The sequence below is a fragment of the Uloborus diversus genome, chromosome 2 (assembly GCF_026930045.1).
Source record: "Uloborus diversus isolate 005 chromosome 2, Udiv.v.3.1, whole genome shotgun sequence".
Lineage (NCBI taxonomy): Eukaryota > Metazoa > Arthropoda > Arachnida > Araneae > Uloboridae > Uloborus > Uloborus diversus.
In genome coordinates this window covers 148,993,346-149,012,160 of record NC_072732.1, presented here as the reverse complement: position 1 = coordinate 149,012,160, position 18,815 = coordinate 148,993,346, and the positions used below count along the sequence as shown (strand labels likewise).

General features: G+C 32.9%; 1 protein-coding gene across 1 annotated transcript in view; it reads left to right on the top strand.

Annotated features, from left to right (window-relative positions):
* The first annotated feature begins 6,031 nt into the window (after positions 1-6,031).
* Positions 6,032-18,815, top strand: part of LOC129216070 (cGMP-dependent 3',5'-cyclic phosphodiesterase-like) — an 86,597-nt gene continuing 73,813 nt past the window's right edge. Inside the window, exon 1 of the mRNA XM_054850214.1 lies at positions 6,032-6,300. Within this exon, the coding sequence (XP_054706189.1) occupies positions 6,224-6,300 (77 nt within the window). The 5' untranslated portion in view covers positions 6,032-6,223. The remainder of the gene's footprint in view (positions 6,301-18,815) is intronic.

Genomic DNA, 18,815 nt, shown 5'->3' with positions numbered 1-18,815 from the left:
TTGCAATTCATAAAATGTCTGTTGATTTCCTCCTCAGAAACGATTATTCTATTTTTAGAAAAATTCCATTGATATTTTGAATTCAACCGAAAGTTAGAGATGAAACATAAATCATGAGAACAAGTGATGATACGGCCTTTTTTTTCAAAAAATTTGTGCAGTAGAGGACCATTTAAAAATTATATATTTGTTGAAGAAAATGTTATCATTTCCGAGGTATATTTCCGAGGGTTATACTTCCGAGGGTACTGTAGCTGAAAGCCAAGGAAGAGAAAAAACAATGAAAGCGACCACTATAACGACAAATATGAAGCATTTGAAGTTAAATAGCTTCATAACCTCGACATACTTGGCTTCTAAAGTGCAGGAAAACTTCAAACTATTTTGAAGCCACGGATGCAATTGACGATGTTTTTCGGACACCATGTACCTAGAAAACAATAACAAGAAAGAGACCATAAGACAGCTCAAATCAAATAACCAACTTCTTATGTACTGTACAGAAATATAAAAATAACAAAGCAAGTATGTATAAAATCGTTTGATTTTTTTCATAAAACCGTTTTTACGAGCACTCAGTTATAACGAGTAAATATCGCGGTCCATTCGTGTTTGTTATAAGCGAGTTCGACTGTACTAGTAATTGAGAAGCACAGGGATTTAAATGGACATTTTCAAGTTTTAAGTAAAACGCGTATAAAGTTATTGTCATAAGTAAGTTTCCATTAAAAAGTTTTTCTAAATCATGCTGTACAGCAACACCTGCCAGGGCTACTAATACTAAATCTTGCCCCAAGACAGAGAAGTTCATCTACCATTTGTCTTATTTATCTCCAAATTTTTAATTTTGGCATTTACATCCTTTTGCTTCTCACTGTCTCAAATGACTATAAAAATTCTCTGTCGAATGAAAGTTCTCTGAACTGAATAAAAGGCTGACTTATTGAGGGAAAGACGGCAACTGAGCGAAGAAAAAGTATTTCCCTTCCCAAAAAGAAATGGTTTGTAACTTATTGGAAAGAGGGGGTATCCGCGATCTTAGTTATGCGTCCTAAAATACTGACCTGCTGACTCTGTGACTTTATAGTGAAAAATAAGAATATATATATATATATTCAAATTTTTAAAAAAAGAAAGGAGAACAAAGGAAAAAAAAACCCTCTTCAATGAAATATGCAGAAAATCTCGACGTACTCCAACAATTCCTCAATTATCTGTAGTTAGTTCCCAGTTATGAATCCACTGAAAATACCGATAAACATTATTAATCCTGCAAAAGGGCGCGTAGTTATCTTTATATGTATATTTAATATTTTATGGTTGATAAGAATTTTAATGAATAATATATGCTCCACTCTTAAAATCTTTATTTTAGATGTAATTTGTAAAAAAAAAACTGTAAACTTAATTAATTCTCCGATGACATGTAGTTACTCAATGCAAGAAATTATGAATGATGAAAATTTATAAAAGTTCTTTTCATTTGATTTTGTAGTGGGCAGAGGGGAAAAATAGATGACAAAATAAGGGAGACAAAATTTTCAGCTGCAAAACACGCCGTTTGTGCAGAGGAATTGAAGTCATAACGTTTACCTTAAGAATGAGCATAACAGACTTTCTTCCTAAGTTTGATTGCTTACTTAAAATTTTCAAATATCATCTTACTTCGATGCGAAAGGTATGTAATAAATAAGAAAATAATATGCAACGATCTTATAGATTTTTGCTTTCTTTGACCACTTGTTTCATGTGATACCCTACCGAAGTTGAAATTCAATTTTAAATCATTACTTTTTGATGCTGCACTCCTAAGCAAGAAAAACAAAAAACTGAATTTTTCTCAAATTATTTCTTTTTCGTTTAAAGATCACTTACTATCTAGACTTAACTTATAGTCCGTGGCCATCCTAAATGGTGGTTTCGGTTCCCGTTATAGTCAATAACCTATTACAATTATCTGAATAGAAGTAAATGATATGAATATTAGTTGTATCGGAAGATACATAAAAAATATTGCGCAGACGATAATAAATTAATTTTAAAACCCAGTAAATAAATTCTCTTAGCTAAACGTGATTGAAGAGCAGTAAATGATGAAAAGCAATCAACTTAAATTAAACACAACTTGTGATGTTAATTTTATAGACATGGTTTTGTTGTTGTTGTTGTCTTGTCCATGATGTGCAAAAGAAAAGCACTAGGTTACTCCGAAGTTGTCGAAGACAGCCTTGGCGACTTCCACAGATTTTTCTGAAAAAGTCAAGTCATTCGGGTCATCCAGGCCGATCTTGAGAAGCCTGGCCTGGATTGCTGGGCAGCCGAAGATATGCTGAGGAGACAGTTGAAAGTTAGGCAGTGTGGGCAGCGAATTGAGTAACTTCTAAGTCCGTCACTTGATATTTTCATGCCCTTTACATGTTTTTTTCGTAGCCTGGTTATTATCGATGCTATTGTGCGATTACAGGAGTAGAAAATTTCAAATTATTGCTGATAAGTCTACGGCTGGCCACAGCATTGGCATCTCTCTAAAGTTATGATTGCTACAATTGTGCAATTGATATATTTAGTTTAGTTTACTGTCGCCAAATATAGGGGTGCCCCCTTAGAGCAAGGGCGCGCCCTCTAAGTTACACAAAGACTCCCTCAAAAGCATGCCCCCCTAAATTGGAAAAAATACCCCTAAAAATTTCAATGGCGTAGTCTGCGCCATGGCCCCTAAACAGATTACCGAATGCACGTGTTTCGAGATTTCCAGGAACTCTTTTTTTTTTCAATTCAAAGTTGTGAGCTTTTGAATGTAAAGACATCCGTTAAAAACCCATTTCTCAACACAAAGGTATTTATTTATTTCTCACGTTGTAGTGTTATAAGTAAATTAGTTACAGACAGTTTGAACAACAACGTAAAAAAGAACAAGTAAAATTGGAAAACAAAGTCTTAGGTTTACACATAACTATTTTCTGTTCTCCATTCGAGAGCACGATTTGAGAAAAATGAAATAGAAACAGATTTGATCAATCTAGCTAAAATGTTGTGCAACATATCAAAAATATGTATGAAAAGACTTTAGCGTGTGTGTAAAAAATATTTGTGTAAAACGAAGTTAATGATATTTTGCAGATGGATCTTGATATTATAAAACTCCTTCATGTAGTTTTCAGAGCATACTCAATGGAATGCACCGATAAGCAAATAAGACCGATCATCGATTAATCGGTAAAAGATAGGCGGTGAATGCCGTATAATCGGCTGCCGAACAGTTATTATGATAATGATTTTTATGCTTTAATTTTTCCATCAACTTATTTTTAAATTACAATGTCGGCTTTTTATTAATATACAGTCGGACCCCGATTTAACGAATTCACCGGGACCGAAACTTTTATGCGTTATATCGGGGTTGTTCGTAATTTCGGGGTGTGAAAAAAATTATAAAAACATACTTTTCTAAATCCTCTAATTGAGCAACTGTGCAAAAATATCCATAATTAGAAAGTTTCCACTTTTTATTCAGCATTCCACGACTTATTACACGCTATTTAATTTGAAATTTTAAACTACAGAGTAATAGATATTTGGACAATTTCCTTCATCCTTGACTCGAAATAGTTCTCTTTCGACTTAATGCAGAGAAGAAAATAATGTGTCTTTTACAGCCTGCTGCATGAGATGTGTTTTTACTGTATCCGAGGCCATGTAAAGCATTTGAAAAAGTAAGTTTTAATGGGAGTTTCACTATCGCTTTTAGCATCAGAATCACTATTCGTTAATTGCCCCGTCACCCTCGCCCGTCAAAGCTTGCTGATTCCAAGAAGAGTCTTTTTCTGCTTCGGACAATACTGATGTAACATTTGGTAAACAATCCAATATTTCCTAACTTAAATTAACAGATTTTTTTTTTGCTGTTAAAATAATACGTTAGTTCGGGGTTTATTATTCGGTAAATAGGAGTTTTGCCTTCATTTTACTCGGGTAAAAAGAAAAATTTGCTAAATCGTGAAATTCGTTTAATGGAGATTCGTTAAATCGTGGTCCGACTGTACTAGAAAATCGCCCGTCAAGGTATGACGGGTGAAAATTGCTTCTACTTTTGAACGAAGCCATTGCCTGTTTGGTGATATTTTCATATTTGAAAATTTAACCCTAACTCCGGTGGATTAACCCTAAACTCCAGTTGGTAATGCTCATTGTTGACCATTTTTTCGTTTCTTCATTCCCTTGAAATGACAGTCTTACCAGTAAAACTGTTAAGTTGCCGGATCGAGTTCAGCTTTGTCACAATGAAAACCTTTCCCTGCATGTTAAACATTACCAAAATATATTATCAAATTATCATACTGTGGAACGAGTTTCTTTGTTGAAACTCGCGGGTTACTCGATCATTGGCTATTATATATATATATATATATGATGATGATGTTTTTTATTTCTATGAACGATGATGCATTTTTTTCCATTTTCCTAACTTTCTTTAAAATAATGTTTTAAAATTTTATTATAATTCTATAAACCAATTTTCTTGTCAGTGTTAATAAAATTACGTTTTTTTGTTAAATAAACGTGAAAATTCAAACATTTATGTAGTAGATAGTTGTCCATGGACACCTTTAGTTTAGCTCCCGCTTTTACTATTTCTTCTTTACTATCAGTAGCCACTTAATGCAAGATGAAAATCATAAAGGGAATTTTAAACACGATGTAGAAGGTAGGGTGTGAAGAAAAGTACATAGCAACGTTGACACATAAGATGTGTGCAAAATTGTATATCTGATAGATGTGCCGATCATTACAAAATAGAAAATTTAATTAAAAAGAATAACATTGATTCAAGTGTGCACCAAATTAAAAAAAAATCAAAATATGTATAATACTGGAAGAAAATTATTAAGTGTATGTTTCATCTGTATGCATAAACAGTGAATACACTAGCTGAATAGTAAAGAAAACTTGAATCGCAGTATTCCCTCGTACGTTTTGGTGGCCAAGCATTGCCGACAGATACATATAAATTGTATGTGACCATCTCGTACCCTTCTACTTTTAAGAAAAATGTGTGCATTAATCCAATAAATACGTTTCAAAATAAACGATTTTATTTTTTTTAATTCAATATATCATCATCATCATCATTATTATTAATTTATGATGACGTCTTACCTTTTGTTTCATAAAAGTATTTATTATTGTTGGTGAAATCATTCCAGAAGTTTCTAATTCTGGCCATATTTGAAGCAATTTTAATTTGGAAAATATTTAAATCAATTAATTGGTGAAATTTAACCAATTATAAATAATGGACAGAATGGCCGATTACCGTGTACTAGCGATTAATAGGTGCATCCCTTGAACGCACATAGTTGAAAGTGATTTTATTGACATGTTGCTCATTTAAATACTTTATTTAAATTTTCCTTCTAAAACTAAAAAAATCGGGGTAGACATTTTAATTAGTAGTGAGCACTAAATCTATTTTATCAGAGTGATGAGTCTATGAATATTTATAATTAAAATTCGTGCACGATCTACAGTTAGTTTAATTAAATGTGAATAATTCATTTAATCCTCCTGATGTATAAAAGAAAACATCACATTTTGCACAATAGCTTGCAGAAATATCCAAAAATTCAATTAACTTCAGACAAAATATTAAAATGATTTTCAAATAAGCGAGCAAATATCCAAAAAGGAAAAAAAAGAGCAATAGAGAGAGAGAGGTTTCTTTTGCTCATATTGAAATTTAATTTTAACTTTTCGCTCGTTGGTTAATTGTGTGTAAAAATAAGTCTTATTTTATTCATTTATTTAGTTTGTGTGTGATGGTGGAATACCCATACACTTGTTATTGTTTGTGTTGAATGGCGAGATTCTGAGTTCTGTAGTGTAGAAGTTCGATTTCACAACGTTTCCGGCAACCCTACGCGGGAAAAAAAGCTGGAGGAAGGATTTACGGCAATGAGAGTTTTTTGTAATCGCGCGTAGGTCATTCTGTTTTCTGTCTCGAAGAACAAACGACTTTCGGAGCATTATTCTACAACTTCGCCTCAATTGCCATACTTTCAGAGGAACGACATCAGAGAAGTTTTGGGAAATTAATAATTTTTAATTAAAAATTCTGAGGCAAACACTGATTCAATTGCATCGATGATTGTTTTGTACAGCCGCGGGTATTGTGAGCAAACTTGAGATTTTTGGAAATAGATTTAATTCGAATACCTTTTCGTTCATGACGTGTTTATTTGGACGTCGGAAAAAATACACCGTTGCATCTTCTGAAGAATTGGAAGAGACGGACCAAGCAAGGTTGGATATTTTCTTTCATCTTTAAATAAATTGTACTGCAATTCAGGGGTGCCCCCCCCCCGAGTTCAATGGCGCGAATCCCCGCTCCAGTCTTTCTAAACCCTCTTTCCCTTTTTTTTTAGCTTTCTTTTTCATTTTATTCATGTTTTAAAAATATTTTTTATTTATTTATTTTTTAATTATTATGATTATTATTTTGTTAGAAAAGTGCTGTGCTACGCCAATGACATAAACACACATACACGCAATGACATAAACATGTTTACAAGCTAAATAAATAAACGAAATAAAATATAAACCGAATAAAATAAAATAAATAGTTTAAGCAAAAAAAATCAATGTATAAATTTAAAATGAAAAAAAAATTAAAAAATCCTCTTTAAAAATTTTGATGGTGCAACTTACGCCATAATCCCCCCTCCTCCCTAATAACTTTAAGCAACTTTCAGACAGTAACGGAGAGACGATTTATCCCACAAGACCACGACAATGGGAATCTTCAGAGTTTTTTTCAGAGTCAGGCAAGATCCAAAAAAGAAAAGTTGACTTTTGGAGTAAACACTCATTTTTAGAGTAAACGTTTTAAAAATTTTAACGCGTGCTAATGTGATTGTTTTCCCCTTTTAGAGAAACTTCGTCCAAATTTTTCAAATGTTAAGCAAATACTGCTCTCCATGGAACTTCTCCATCCTTCGGGCGCTTACATCCACAAAGAGACATTGCGACAAGATCATCCGTGATTGCGACAGGCCTCTTGGTTTCCCCAATTTTGCACTTATATTTCTTGTAGGATTCTTGCGACAGATATAATGTTGAAAGAAGCTTTTGCATTCAAATTTCATTTTTAAGGCTAAAACACGCTTCAAGTTTTACGTAAGAAACCTGATAGTTTTGACTTCAAACTGGTTTTCGAAATATTAGTTTGAATTCGAAATTCAATGCTTGCTTTTTCAGTTAAAATGTAAAGAAATTATCCAGCAACCTGCAAGTTGTTTGGGAAACAAAAATTTCACTTCCGAAGAAATTTAAGCGCGATTTAATTTTTTAATATTATTATTTTTATTACTATTATTTGCGTGTGTGCTTACAAACTGTCAGAAAAAATATGTTTCTGCCAATGCAAAGGTGTTAATAAGGGGGAAAATAATGATCATCTATATATATAATTCTCTTACGTGCCGGCAAATGAAGGGGTGAATTTCTAAACCTCTGTTGGCAACACTTCGCCGATAAATCATGTAAACAAACTTCTACGTTGTTTTGAAATCTTGAATCACAGAATACTCAACGAACTTTTTTTTTTTTTGAGATGAGTTTGAGTCGGGCTGTGGCCCATTTCAACCTTAATCAGCAAAGAAAAGCTCAAAGAAGGCAGGAAACCGTTCTTGAATCCAATTTAAGACGAGCCAATCGTACTGAAGCAGAGAATAGACGACGCTCAAAGCGCCTACGCGTTCAAAACAACATTGCCGATGAACATGATTGTGGAGCAATGTGTGAAGATATAATTCTCTTACGTGCCGGCAAATGAAGGGGTGAATTTCTAAACCTCTGTTGGCAACACTTCGCCGATAAATCATGTAAACAAACTTCTACGTTGTTTTGAAATCTTGAATCACAGAATACTCAACGAACTTTTTTTTTTTTTTGAGATGAGTTTGAGTCGGGCTGTGGCCCATTTCAACCTTAATCAGCAAAGAAAAGCTCAAAGAAGGCAGGAAACCGTTCTTGAATCCAATTTAAGACGAGCCATTTCCAGAGTTGTATTCTCTGATTCGCTGCCGATAATTTTTAGCGGCTGGGGAATTTTCAGTCAGCAGTTCCTTCAACAGATCAGGTGCGTCACACAATGCCGGTAACCGCACCTTTCCGTCATGGCAACATTTAGTATATTTATTTGCAGTATTACGCTCTTTCTGCCAATAAAGAGCACCACAAAATTCGCATTCTTCACACATTGCTCCACAATCATGTTCATCGGCAATGTTGTTTTGAACGCGTAGGCGCTTTGAGCGTCGTCTATTCTCTGCTTCAGTACGACAGTTCAGTTCAAAATGAATAACCGAGAAAGAATTTACTTTATTCCTTTTATTCTCAGCTGAAAGGTTTCGCCAAATTTGTTTAGGGTTATAGTAGTTTTAGTATTGTGCAAGCAAAGTAGCCTTGGCGAGTTTTCGCGTTTTTAGTTAAACCATTTTTTGTTCGTGACGTGGCAAGGATTCAGAATAACAACAAGAAGGACAAACGTTTGAGAAAATATGTTTGGTGCTCTCTGAGCCTGTTTTTAGTCATGGCCAGCTCTATGTGGCATTATCAAGAACAAGATCTTTTGAAGCAGTGTCAGTTGTGGCTCCCAAACGGGACATTTTTAATTGTGTATATGAGGAAGTTTTCTCAGATTAGAATATATAAGAGTGTAAATATGTAAATATATAAGAGTGTAAATAATGTAAATACATCCCTCGGGGGAGCCTGTAACCCCTAGAGGGCGCGTCCCCAGGTGGCGGATAGGGGAATGCCTTCATTGGTTTTCCAATGGGTGGTAGAAGGGAAATAAAATACCTTCCGCGGACCAACAGGTAGAAGTGCAATCTCTCCAAAGCAATGACAGACACTTTTGTATCTATAATGGTAAAGTTGTGCACATTGCCAAGGCAGTCATCTTACATACAGCAAAGTTAAACTGTCGAAAATCTGGCTAAAGCAGACAAATTAACATTATGAACGTAATTTTCATATTGGTTAAATGGATGGTGACCTAAATGCAATTACCAACTTTAATTTTTACGGAAAATTTTAGCTAGGCTAATGTATTGGCATACAGCGAGCGAGCGAAGCGAGCATGGATCGCGAAGCGATCCACAGGGAACTGCGTAAGCAGTTCCGGGGGTTGGCGAGCGATAGCGAGCAGGGGGCGATAGCCCCCTAGTAAAATTTATTTTACGTTTTGTGAAGAAATGGCCTTATTTTGGGAAAAGAAATCAAGGCAAAATCTGATAATATCTGGCATAAATTGATATGAGATACAAAGTCCGTTTTGTTTTTTCAACTAAAACCATGAAACTATCATACAAATACTGGCAACAATTAAAAAATAATACATACTAAATTTGATGTTTTTCTTTTCTTTTCTTTTTTTTTCAGAAAAAAGGATGCTTGTTATGACATTAGGTTATGAAGATATGGATAGTAAAAAAAATACTGATCATGAAATTTATTTCAATTTTTGCAAAGGAATATTTTATCGTTTTTTTTCGCCAGAGGAAGAAATCACGTTAAAACTTTTACTAATTTTATGCTCCCTCAGAAATTTTAATACTAGCGAGCCTTTCACAGCTTCAGATTTTTGACTTCAGGACGTCCTGGTTAAAGGAAAACCTTGGGGCGCCTTATGATTGTAGCATTGTGATTTTCTTCTCCACCCATCACGGCATTTTACATTGCACCAAAGTTATGAGTGTATGTAATTAAATATTAGAAATCCGTTGAAATATTCATATTCAGCTAAACAAATTGAAGGAAACAGGAATTACACTTCTGGTAGATGTCTTCAAAACAAACTTTAAAATTTAAATTGAAAATAAATTTTAAAAAAACCTTCTGTTTTCAACGGAAATCCTTAATACGGTGAAAGAACTTTTAAGTGGTAGCAGTTATATTAAAAAAGAGAGAGGGAAAAAATCGGAAACACTTAGTATTTATGGTTTTTATGATTTCAACCATAAGACATAACTTTAGGAGGGAAAAAGCAATGTACATCACTCCTTCAGAATTCGACATTTTCCCGCACGAAATGTCTGTACCTCAGAGCCAGAAGAACGTAAGTCACATTATGATAATTTTACAGGAGAGAGGAAAAACTTTTTTCTGAAGCATGCAAAGGATGAGACGTGCGCTCTTTTAACCCTGGTAAAACAATAAAAGGAATTTTTTTAAAAAAGAATTACGTTCATGTGGCTCGATGCGGAATAGGTTTCTAGACACAATCTTTACTAATAATAAAGCTGAAAGTTTCTCTGTCTGGATGTCTGGAGGATGTCTGGATGTCTGGATCTCTGTGACGCGCATGGCGCCTAGATCGTTCGGCCGATTTTCATGAAATTTGTCACAAAGTTAGTTTGTAGCATGGGGGTGTGCACCTCGAAGCGATTTTTCAAAAATTCGATTTTGTTCTTTTTCTATTTCAATTTTAAGAATATTTTCCGGAGTAAAATTATTATAAGATGGACGAGTAAATTACGCAATTATCATGACGTGGAATGGGGGAGCGAATGAACGTAGCCAATTGGTGAGAAATTTATCATCCATTATTTGTAAATATACAAGCAAACCAAATGACCTTTTAATTTTCTTCTACAGGCAAAGCCGTGCGGGTACCACTAGTGAACTAATAAACAGAAAATCGCAATTTTTAGACTTACGTCCTACTAGCTCTGAGGTACAGATTCAAAAACGACATTTTCACGTGTTACAGGTATAAATAAAATTAGTTCCATGATATTGAAGCCAAGTGCGCAAAGTCGAGAGAGAAACTCGCTAGCTTGGACCCTGAAAAGACTTATTACAGCACTACTGGGCCATTTCACGGAAAACAACCATTCTGTCCCGCACGTGACGACTCATATATTTTGTTAAAAATAATGCATTCAAATATTAATGAACACATTTTTTCTGCTTAACAAATTACAAAGTTATGTGTGATTTCTTTCGCAAAAGATTTCGCCATAATCCTTTAAAATTATTACTTTTTAATGAAATATATGAACCGTCACGGGCGGGACAAAGGGTTGACTTTTTCCGGGAAATGGCCCTAGTATGTGTGCGACATTTTAAAATACATTTTTATGGGAAATTTTGCCGGATACTCCTAAATTTCTATGCTTAGCAAAAAAGGCTGTTTTTAAGCTAAGATTTTGGATACGTAATTGACTTAAACCTTCATATTCTGTGATAAGTTTAATAAAACAAAACGTAAAATACACAAATGTATTTACTGAAATATACAGTGATGATAAACTTGATAAATATGTTAACATAAGTGAAAAAGAAAAAAAAATGAACGTCATCGATAAACAGCAATGTGAGATGTGTCGGATATTTTCATATTTGGAAGCTAATAGGGATTGCAGCAACGGTATTAATACAAGTGTATGAAATTATTCAAAAACTGCTTAAGAACATATTGTTTTGTTGCCAAGTTTCATAATTTTTTCAAAAATCGTATTATTTATGAAAACGTATTAAGAACAATTATAAAATTAAGGAACAAGTTTCTTGATAAAATATCAATAATAGTCAAAAACGTAAATGCATAGGTTGATAGGCATGATATTCTATTAGTTCGTGCTTTTGAAGCCAAATTTTTACATCAATTGATTGATTTTGATTCTGTATCATGAAAAAAGAAATGTACATCTAAAATATAAGTAGATATTTAATAAGTTAAATTGAAATTTCTTCAATGGAAACGATTCATTATTTTAGGATAGTACCGAAATACCGGTATTTTAGCTCAGCATATACTGGTATTACGAAATCGCCAAAATTGTTCTAATTACTGGTATTCGGTATACCGGTATTGGAATCACTAGAAGCTAGTCTACCCAAACTTGTTGAATAGTGAATAAACACCGGCCAAAAAAATACTTTAAAAATATATATATATATTTTTTGGTTGCCCAAGTTCATGCGGAAATCAGGGCCTGGCTGTTCATTTAACAAATATATTATAATGTGTGTCTTGTTTGCTAGAACTTGTTCAGGATTTTTTTTTGTACTTCAAACCAGAATTTTCACAAAATAAATAGATAAATAAATAAAAATCACAATCGCAAATACGTGCATTTCAGAATTTATTTTCTTTCAATTAAAACTTTTTTATGCAGTATTTAACGATGAAAACTTGCAATAAAATTAATCTCTCGAAGGAATATTTCTTTTACTAGAGACATTTTGAATTTCTATGACGATTTGTTCATTATAACTTATCTACTTCAGTTGACATAAGTTTTTTAAAAGCTGTAGTCAGTAGAAATTTTTTATTAAAAAAAATCATTCAACTGTGATTTTTTTTCACTCGTTTTCACTACAGCACTTAATTATGAAATATTGCCCATTATTTTACGATTTCAAATGTTTTTATTTCAGTTATAAACATTTATTGGACGAAGTACTTAATTGATTCCATTCGTTTATTTTGCTGCTATTTTTACTTATTTACTTTATTTATTTTTTTTTTTTATTTATTTTTATTTTTTTTTTTTTTTTGAAATTTTATCCTGCTTAACTTGTATATGTATTTTTTCTTGTTTTGAATTGAAACTGCCACGACTACCTTCTTCTTCAGAAACACTTTATTTCAATATAAAAAAAAAAAAACTTTCTGATTAATTCATGCAATTTTTCTGATTGATTTTAATCAATTTTCGGACTAAAAAGATAGTCTCTCAAATCTCAACACGATTGCTAAAAAGTTTCAACTAGTAAAAAGTTTCAACTAGTGGTTTTATATATAAGTTTCTTTGAAATTTTTGCTAAGCATTTGAATTCTGGAATAAGATTCAGTTAAATGATTTAGTTACTTTCCTGCAGTAATTTGTGTTATGAACATCTGATTCAGTTACATCAACCACATCAATGAATATAGGAACAGTCCAATTGCTTCCAAGTGGAGCAGTTTCTAAAGCGATACTCATGGGAAATTTAAGATCTACAGTCTTTAACATTTGTATTCCAAACTGATCACTGTCTTTTGCGCCAACTGACTCCCGCTTCAGTATAAACAGTCCGCATTTGGCATTTTGAGTGAATGGCACCGAAGAGTGATTAACAAAAATAATACTTTGAGAAACTGTGTTTTTCAATTTTATTTGTTTCGTCACCAGAAGACAGTCGAACGTAATGAAATCATTGCTATTCGCAACTCCAATAAACTATAGGGGGCGCTGCAGATAATGTCTAATGGCGGATGAAAAAGGTAAAACAAACAAATGCCGTAACTTATAACTTGCTTTGATGCTTAACGAATGACAGTAATTTTTCATCGTGTTTTCATCGTGTTTGTGTTAAGCTTTCTTTTCTATTCTTCTGAAATTACATTACATCATAAACTGTCGGCAGCCTGTAATTTACCCCGAAGAAAACACGTGGAATAGAATGTTTTACCTTTTTCTTTAGTATTGTTAATCACCGCAAGGTAGCGTATTCGAGCTCTGGAGTTGCGAATTGATCTGTCCCATTTTTTATGTTGTATAAACGTTTCTGATTAGCAATTAGGTGCTTTATTTTTATAATGAACTTTTCTTGGTAATTTTGCTTGCCTATTAAAAAGAAAATGTAATTAACATTAATGTAATATGATTTTGAACTAATCTTAATTATTTTTGCATTAAGTAATTAATATTTTATCGTATGCTTAAGTATTAAGCTTTCAAATGCTCAGAAATTTTATTTTAATTAAATTTTAATCGAAAATGCATTAATCAGTAAAGCCTTTCATGAATCTCACCATCTTTTCTCCTCCGTTCATCCTCTTTCTATGAACCATTCAAGTTATTTATATTTCAATCAGAACTGCAGTGTGTAGTCGAAGGATTTTTTTTTCCTTCAGATACACAATTAGTTTTTAAAATATTAAAAATCAGTTGAAATATTTATATTTCAGCTGAATAAATTAAAAGAAACAAAGATTACATTTCTGGGAGAAGTCTTCAAAACAAAATTTAAAATATAAATAGTAAATATATAAATATACTATATATATATAATAGTATAAATAAAAAATATCCACTATTTTCAAAGGTTGTCCTTAATATAGCGAAAGAGCTTGTAAGTGGTAGCAGAAGATTTTTTTTTAAAAAAAGAAGGGAAAAAAATAGAAACACATACCTATTATTTCTGATTTTCATGATCTTAACCAAAAGTCCTATCTTTAGGAGGGAAGCAAAGTGCAAGCAAAGTCCTTCGGAGTTTTTTTTTTTTTAGAAAGGATAGTACCATTTTGCCTGGCGAATGGTCTATGATTAATAATTTCATTGCATTAAAAAAAAAAAAAAACTCAAATAAGAAGTCGTCTCGTTTCCTATTTCAACAACAGGAAGAATTTGGCTTAAACTTTCCTAAAACACTGTTCTCATCGTCATGAGTTTGAATTAAAAATGTTAAAACATTCAAAATTAAAAAAAATTAGTTAAAATAAAAGGGGAGAATTTAATTTAATAAGTTTTTTATATTGGAGAGAGTCATGTTTTTTTTCTATCCCTTTTTCTAAATATTTTTATTTCTGTAGAAAAAAATCGTCTACTAGTGCCCTTCGTTCGCTGAATGAGACATTTATATTAAAAACAATCACTTAAAACCTAGAAGTGAATGAAACCTTTTTTTCCAATCTTGAGCTCAGCAATTTAACAATTCCAGTAAATATTTAGTTGCCCTTGAAACTATTTACCTCATTGCAAGTAACAAATGCTTTCTACAAAATATCCAAATACCTGCAGCGCTATTGCAGAGAAAAACTTTTGCACGCTTTTGTTTTAACGCTATAGTCTTCGGTTTAAATAATTTAACACAATGACTTTCAGTTCTGACTTCTATTCAAAAGTGTAACCCATCAACAACTTCAAAACCAAAAGTTCAAAATAAACTATTTGTCCCCTATCTCTCTTCTCTACTCGAGCTTATACGTATTAAACTTTTGAAACCTGAAACCACAATCAGTATAACGACACATAAGTTTATTCTTAGAATTATCCATAATATTTCCTCTGATAAATCTTAGATTTTTGTTCACTTAGTTACTTACTACGTCACACTGTTGAATAAAAGTATTGAAAATGAACTAATTTATTAACACACTCAAATCAATAACTGTCTCTGCTTCGCTAATGATAGACACCTAAAAGTAGTAGTTCGCAAGAGCTAATGAGCCTTCATTTGCACGACCTAAATGAAGCACTTGACATTTCCCTACGTTAAAGGACAGAGCCACTTAATTGCCTTCTTACACATCTTGTTTAAATCTTCTTGAAAATGTCTTTGTTCCTCATTGTCAACAATACCCATAACTTCGACATCATTAGCAAAAATTCCGGTGTTCTCTGAAAGATTCTCAGCAACTTCATTAATAAGCATAATAAACAACAATGACTATGAAAATGAACGAATGTGCATCACTACTTGAGACATCTATCCACTAAAATTGTTTTTTCTCAGTCAGCCAAGTTACCAAATGAAACGCATTTCAAATGGTCAATGTAGATAATATCCAGGCCCACCATTTCAAAAACTTCCGGGGGGGGAGGTCAAAAGGTATATATAGGGTGTTCCATTGTAACCCGCAAGATTTATTTATTCTTTATTTCTTTTATTCTTTATTCTTTATTTATTCACATTCTTTATTTTCGCAACTGTTAGTCCTAGATGTATACTTCCAATGTCAAAAATGTTCAAAATCAGATGCAAAATTAAGATATCGAAAGTTTAAAGCAACTATAAAAATGAGTCCAAAAATACAAAATTTAACTTTTTATACGGGCTCTAGGTCCCCTAACTAATAGTTAGAGAAATAATCTCCATTAAAAACTTTTACTGACACAAAAAACTTGAAATCTGTGCGACCAAAACTCAAGGAGATATTCCAGTTTAAAGTTTTAAGAGACCATACAGAAGATGAGATAGGAACTTATCGCCCTTTCAGAAGAATAACATGTCGTCAAAGTAAGAAAAACAAGGTATTCATTTCTTTCATTTCTATTCAAAAATGAATGCAAATGTTATGCTGTGATACGCAAAAACACAATGCAAAACCTCGAACAATTTGAAAAAACATTCTATACACACATATAATTTTAAACACTTGTTAACCGCTATATTTTCCCCCAAAAGGTGTTACTGACGGCGAGTAAAAAGAGGTGCTAGTGACTAAACTCTGCTTTTCATATCTCGGTGAATATTGGTCGTACTCATTTCGAACTTTTTGTGTTGGAATTATTTTTCAATGGAGATTATTTCCCTAAATATAAGTTAAAGGACCTGGAGCCTGTATAAAAAGTTAAATTTTGTATTTTTTGACTTATTTTTATTTTTACTTCAAACTTTCAATATCTTAATTCTGCATCTGACTTTGAACATTTTTGCAATTGGAAGTATATATCTAGGACTAACGGTTGCGAAAATAAAGGTCTTGCTGGTTAAAACGGAACACCCCGTAGCCTGTATACTCAATGCATATTATTACGTTATATGCATTAGTATATTACGTTGAGCTATGATCAACTGCATTAATTTGTCAAAAAGTTGCTTAAACACTGTCAAATTAAAATGACAACCAGGAAAAATTAATACTGTGCAATAGGGTGGGCCGAAAACCCCTTTCTTCAAATCTCGATAATGGGTAGAGCGAAAAAAGTCCCGGCTCAAAGTTTCCTAACAGTTTAATTCAAGTTTTAAAATTTGTAAGCGAGAAGTAGTTATTTTTATAAGACACAAGGCATCTAAAAATGCATCATATGTGACAAACTATCTAAGTATTTCAGATAAATAAAGCGAAAATATAGCGTTTTTACAAAATTTGTTAAAAATGTTAAACCAAAAACATTAAATTGCAGAAATTTTTTTGGAACGATTTCTTTAAAAAATGGTGTAAAAATCGCGTGCAGTGAAAAAAAAAAATGTTTTAATTAATGTATTGATACAGTTATACGAAAAGTAAAAAAGAGATGAACACGAAAGATCGTCGACGTAAAAAGAAACGAGCTGATGTGTGCATCACATGACTTCCTTTTACTCCAATTTAATGTCATTTCCCCATTACTGGCAATTTTAATGTGATTCAAGTATACTCTCTAAATATCGCCAACAGTGGTCAAATTGAAAGATTTAAAAAAAAAAAAAAAAATCGCCATGTTTGGTCGCCAACTTGGCGACCAAAAGATTGGAGATATATCGCCAAGTGCCCGCCACATTATAACACCACTTAAGTTTACATCGAAATTAACAATGATTTTCCCCAAAATGGGACAAAAGATCCCTTTAGAAACACCCGAATGCAACCAAAAAAGAAAGTGCACAACTAGACCGCACTAGGAGACTACTTACCAAATTTCAACTTTCTAGGACTTACCGTTCTTGAGTTATGCGACATACACACGCACATACGCACATCCGTACATCCGCACATGCGCACATACGCACATACATACGTACATACAGACGTCATGAGAAAATTCGTTGTAATTAACTCGGGAATCGTCATTGCGGATATTTCGCGTGTTTATACGTTCTTAGGCACTTATCCTTGTGTGGTCGAATCGAAAAAAAAAAACTCAATATTCATTCGGATGTGAGTAAAATGGAAATTAAGGTCGATTTTTGAGTGGAAAATTTTTGCGCGAATACAATACTTCCTTTTTTGTAAAAGGAAGTAAAAAATCGCCAAATTTGTTGCCAAGTTAGCGACAAATAGTTTTTCTTTCTTCTCCCCCCCTCTATTCTTCTGTAATCACAGTATGTGCATGAAAAAAGCTCCATACTAGACTACTCCTTGCCTAGCCAAAAATTATATCTTAGTGCAAGCATCATGCTTCATCGATAAAACATAAAATAAACGTATCTTTTTTATCAAAAAAACCCAAAACCCAAGATTTTTTGACAAAAACACAAGGACTCAAGATTTCTTTTGAAAACCCACAATCTTCTGAGAAAACCCAAGGCTTTTTGGTTTGTGGAAAAACCCAAGCTGTTGATGAATCAAGAAGATTCGAATGTGCTGCATGCTGCATACAAGGAATTTATATCAATCTTCATTTCAAAATAATTCAAATCGTGATTTAATCTATCTCTGGAAAACAGATGCGCATCGCCTGACATCATTTTACTTTAATGAACTTTGATGTTCTTAGATTATAATCTTTATACCAATAAGCAGGGCTTAGTTTCCATGGGAACTCGCGAAGCTCAACTCCAGCGCTAATTTGCAATTTCATGTGAAAATTTACATGTTAGACGAAATTTAGACTATTACGCATTTATTGTACTTAAATTTTTCACGTTAATGGGGTGGTTTCCTTCAGTCAAAAGTACTACTTTTAGTCATTGAAACGGATAGAATGAGCAAAAAAATAACATGGACCCAGAAAATACTTTCATTTCCCCAACAGTTTTTTTTTAATTAGTTTTTTAAAATGTGCGATTTTTCAAACAAGGCGTGGTCTTGATGACGTCACAAATGATGCACTTTGCCGCATCTTTCTACCACGTTTCCACGTTATGATAATCAAGAAGAAAATTAAATATTGCGCTCTACGTTTGCTATCAACCATATCGTTGCCAATACACGTGAGCAAAGATCCGAATTAAATATTTTGCACCGTGAATGGCACACTAAATGGCATTTCATCATTTGTGATGTCATCGGCAGAAGTCGTAAACAACAAAAGAGCTCCAATGTAAGTATTTTTTTAAAAAATATTAAACTTAAACAAATTATTTGAAAAATGGTCAGATCCTATGTTTTTAAG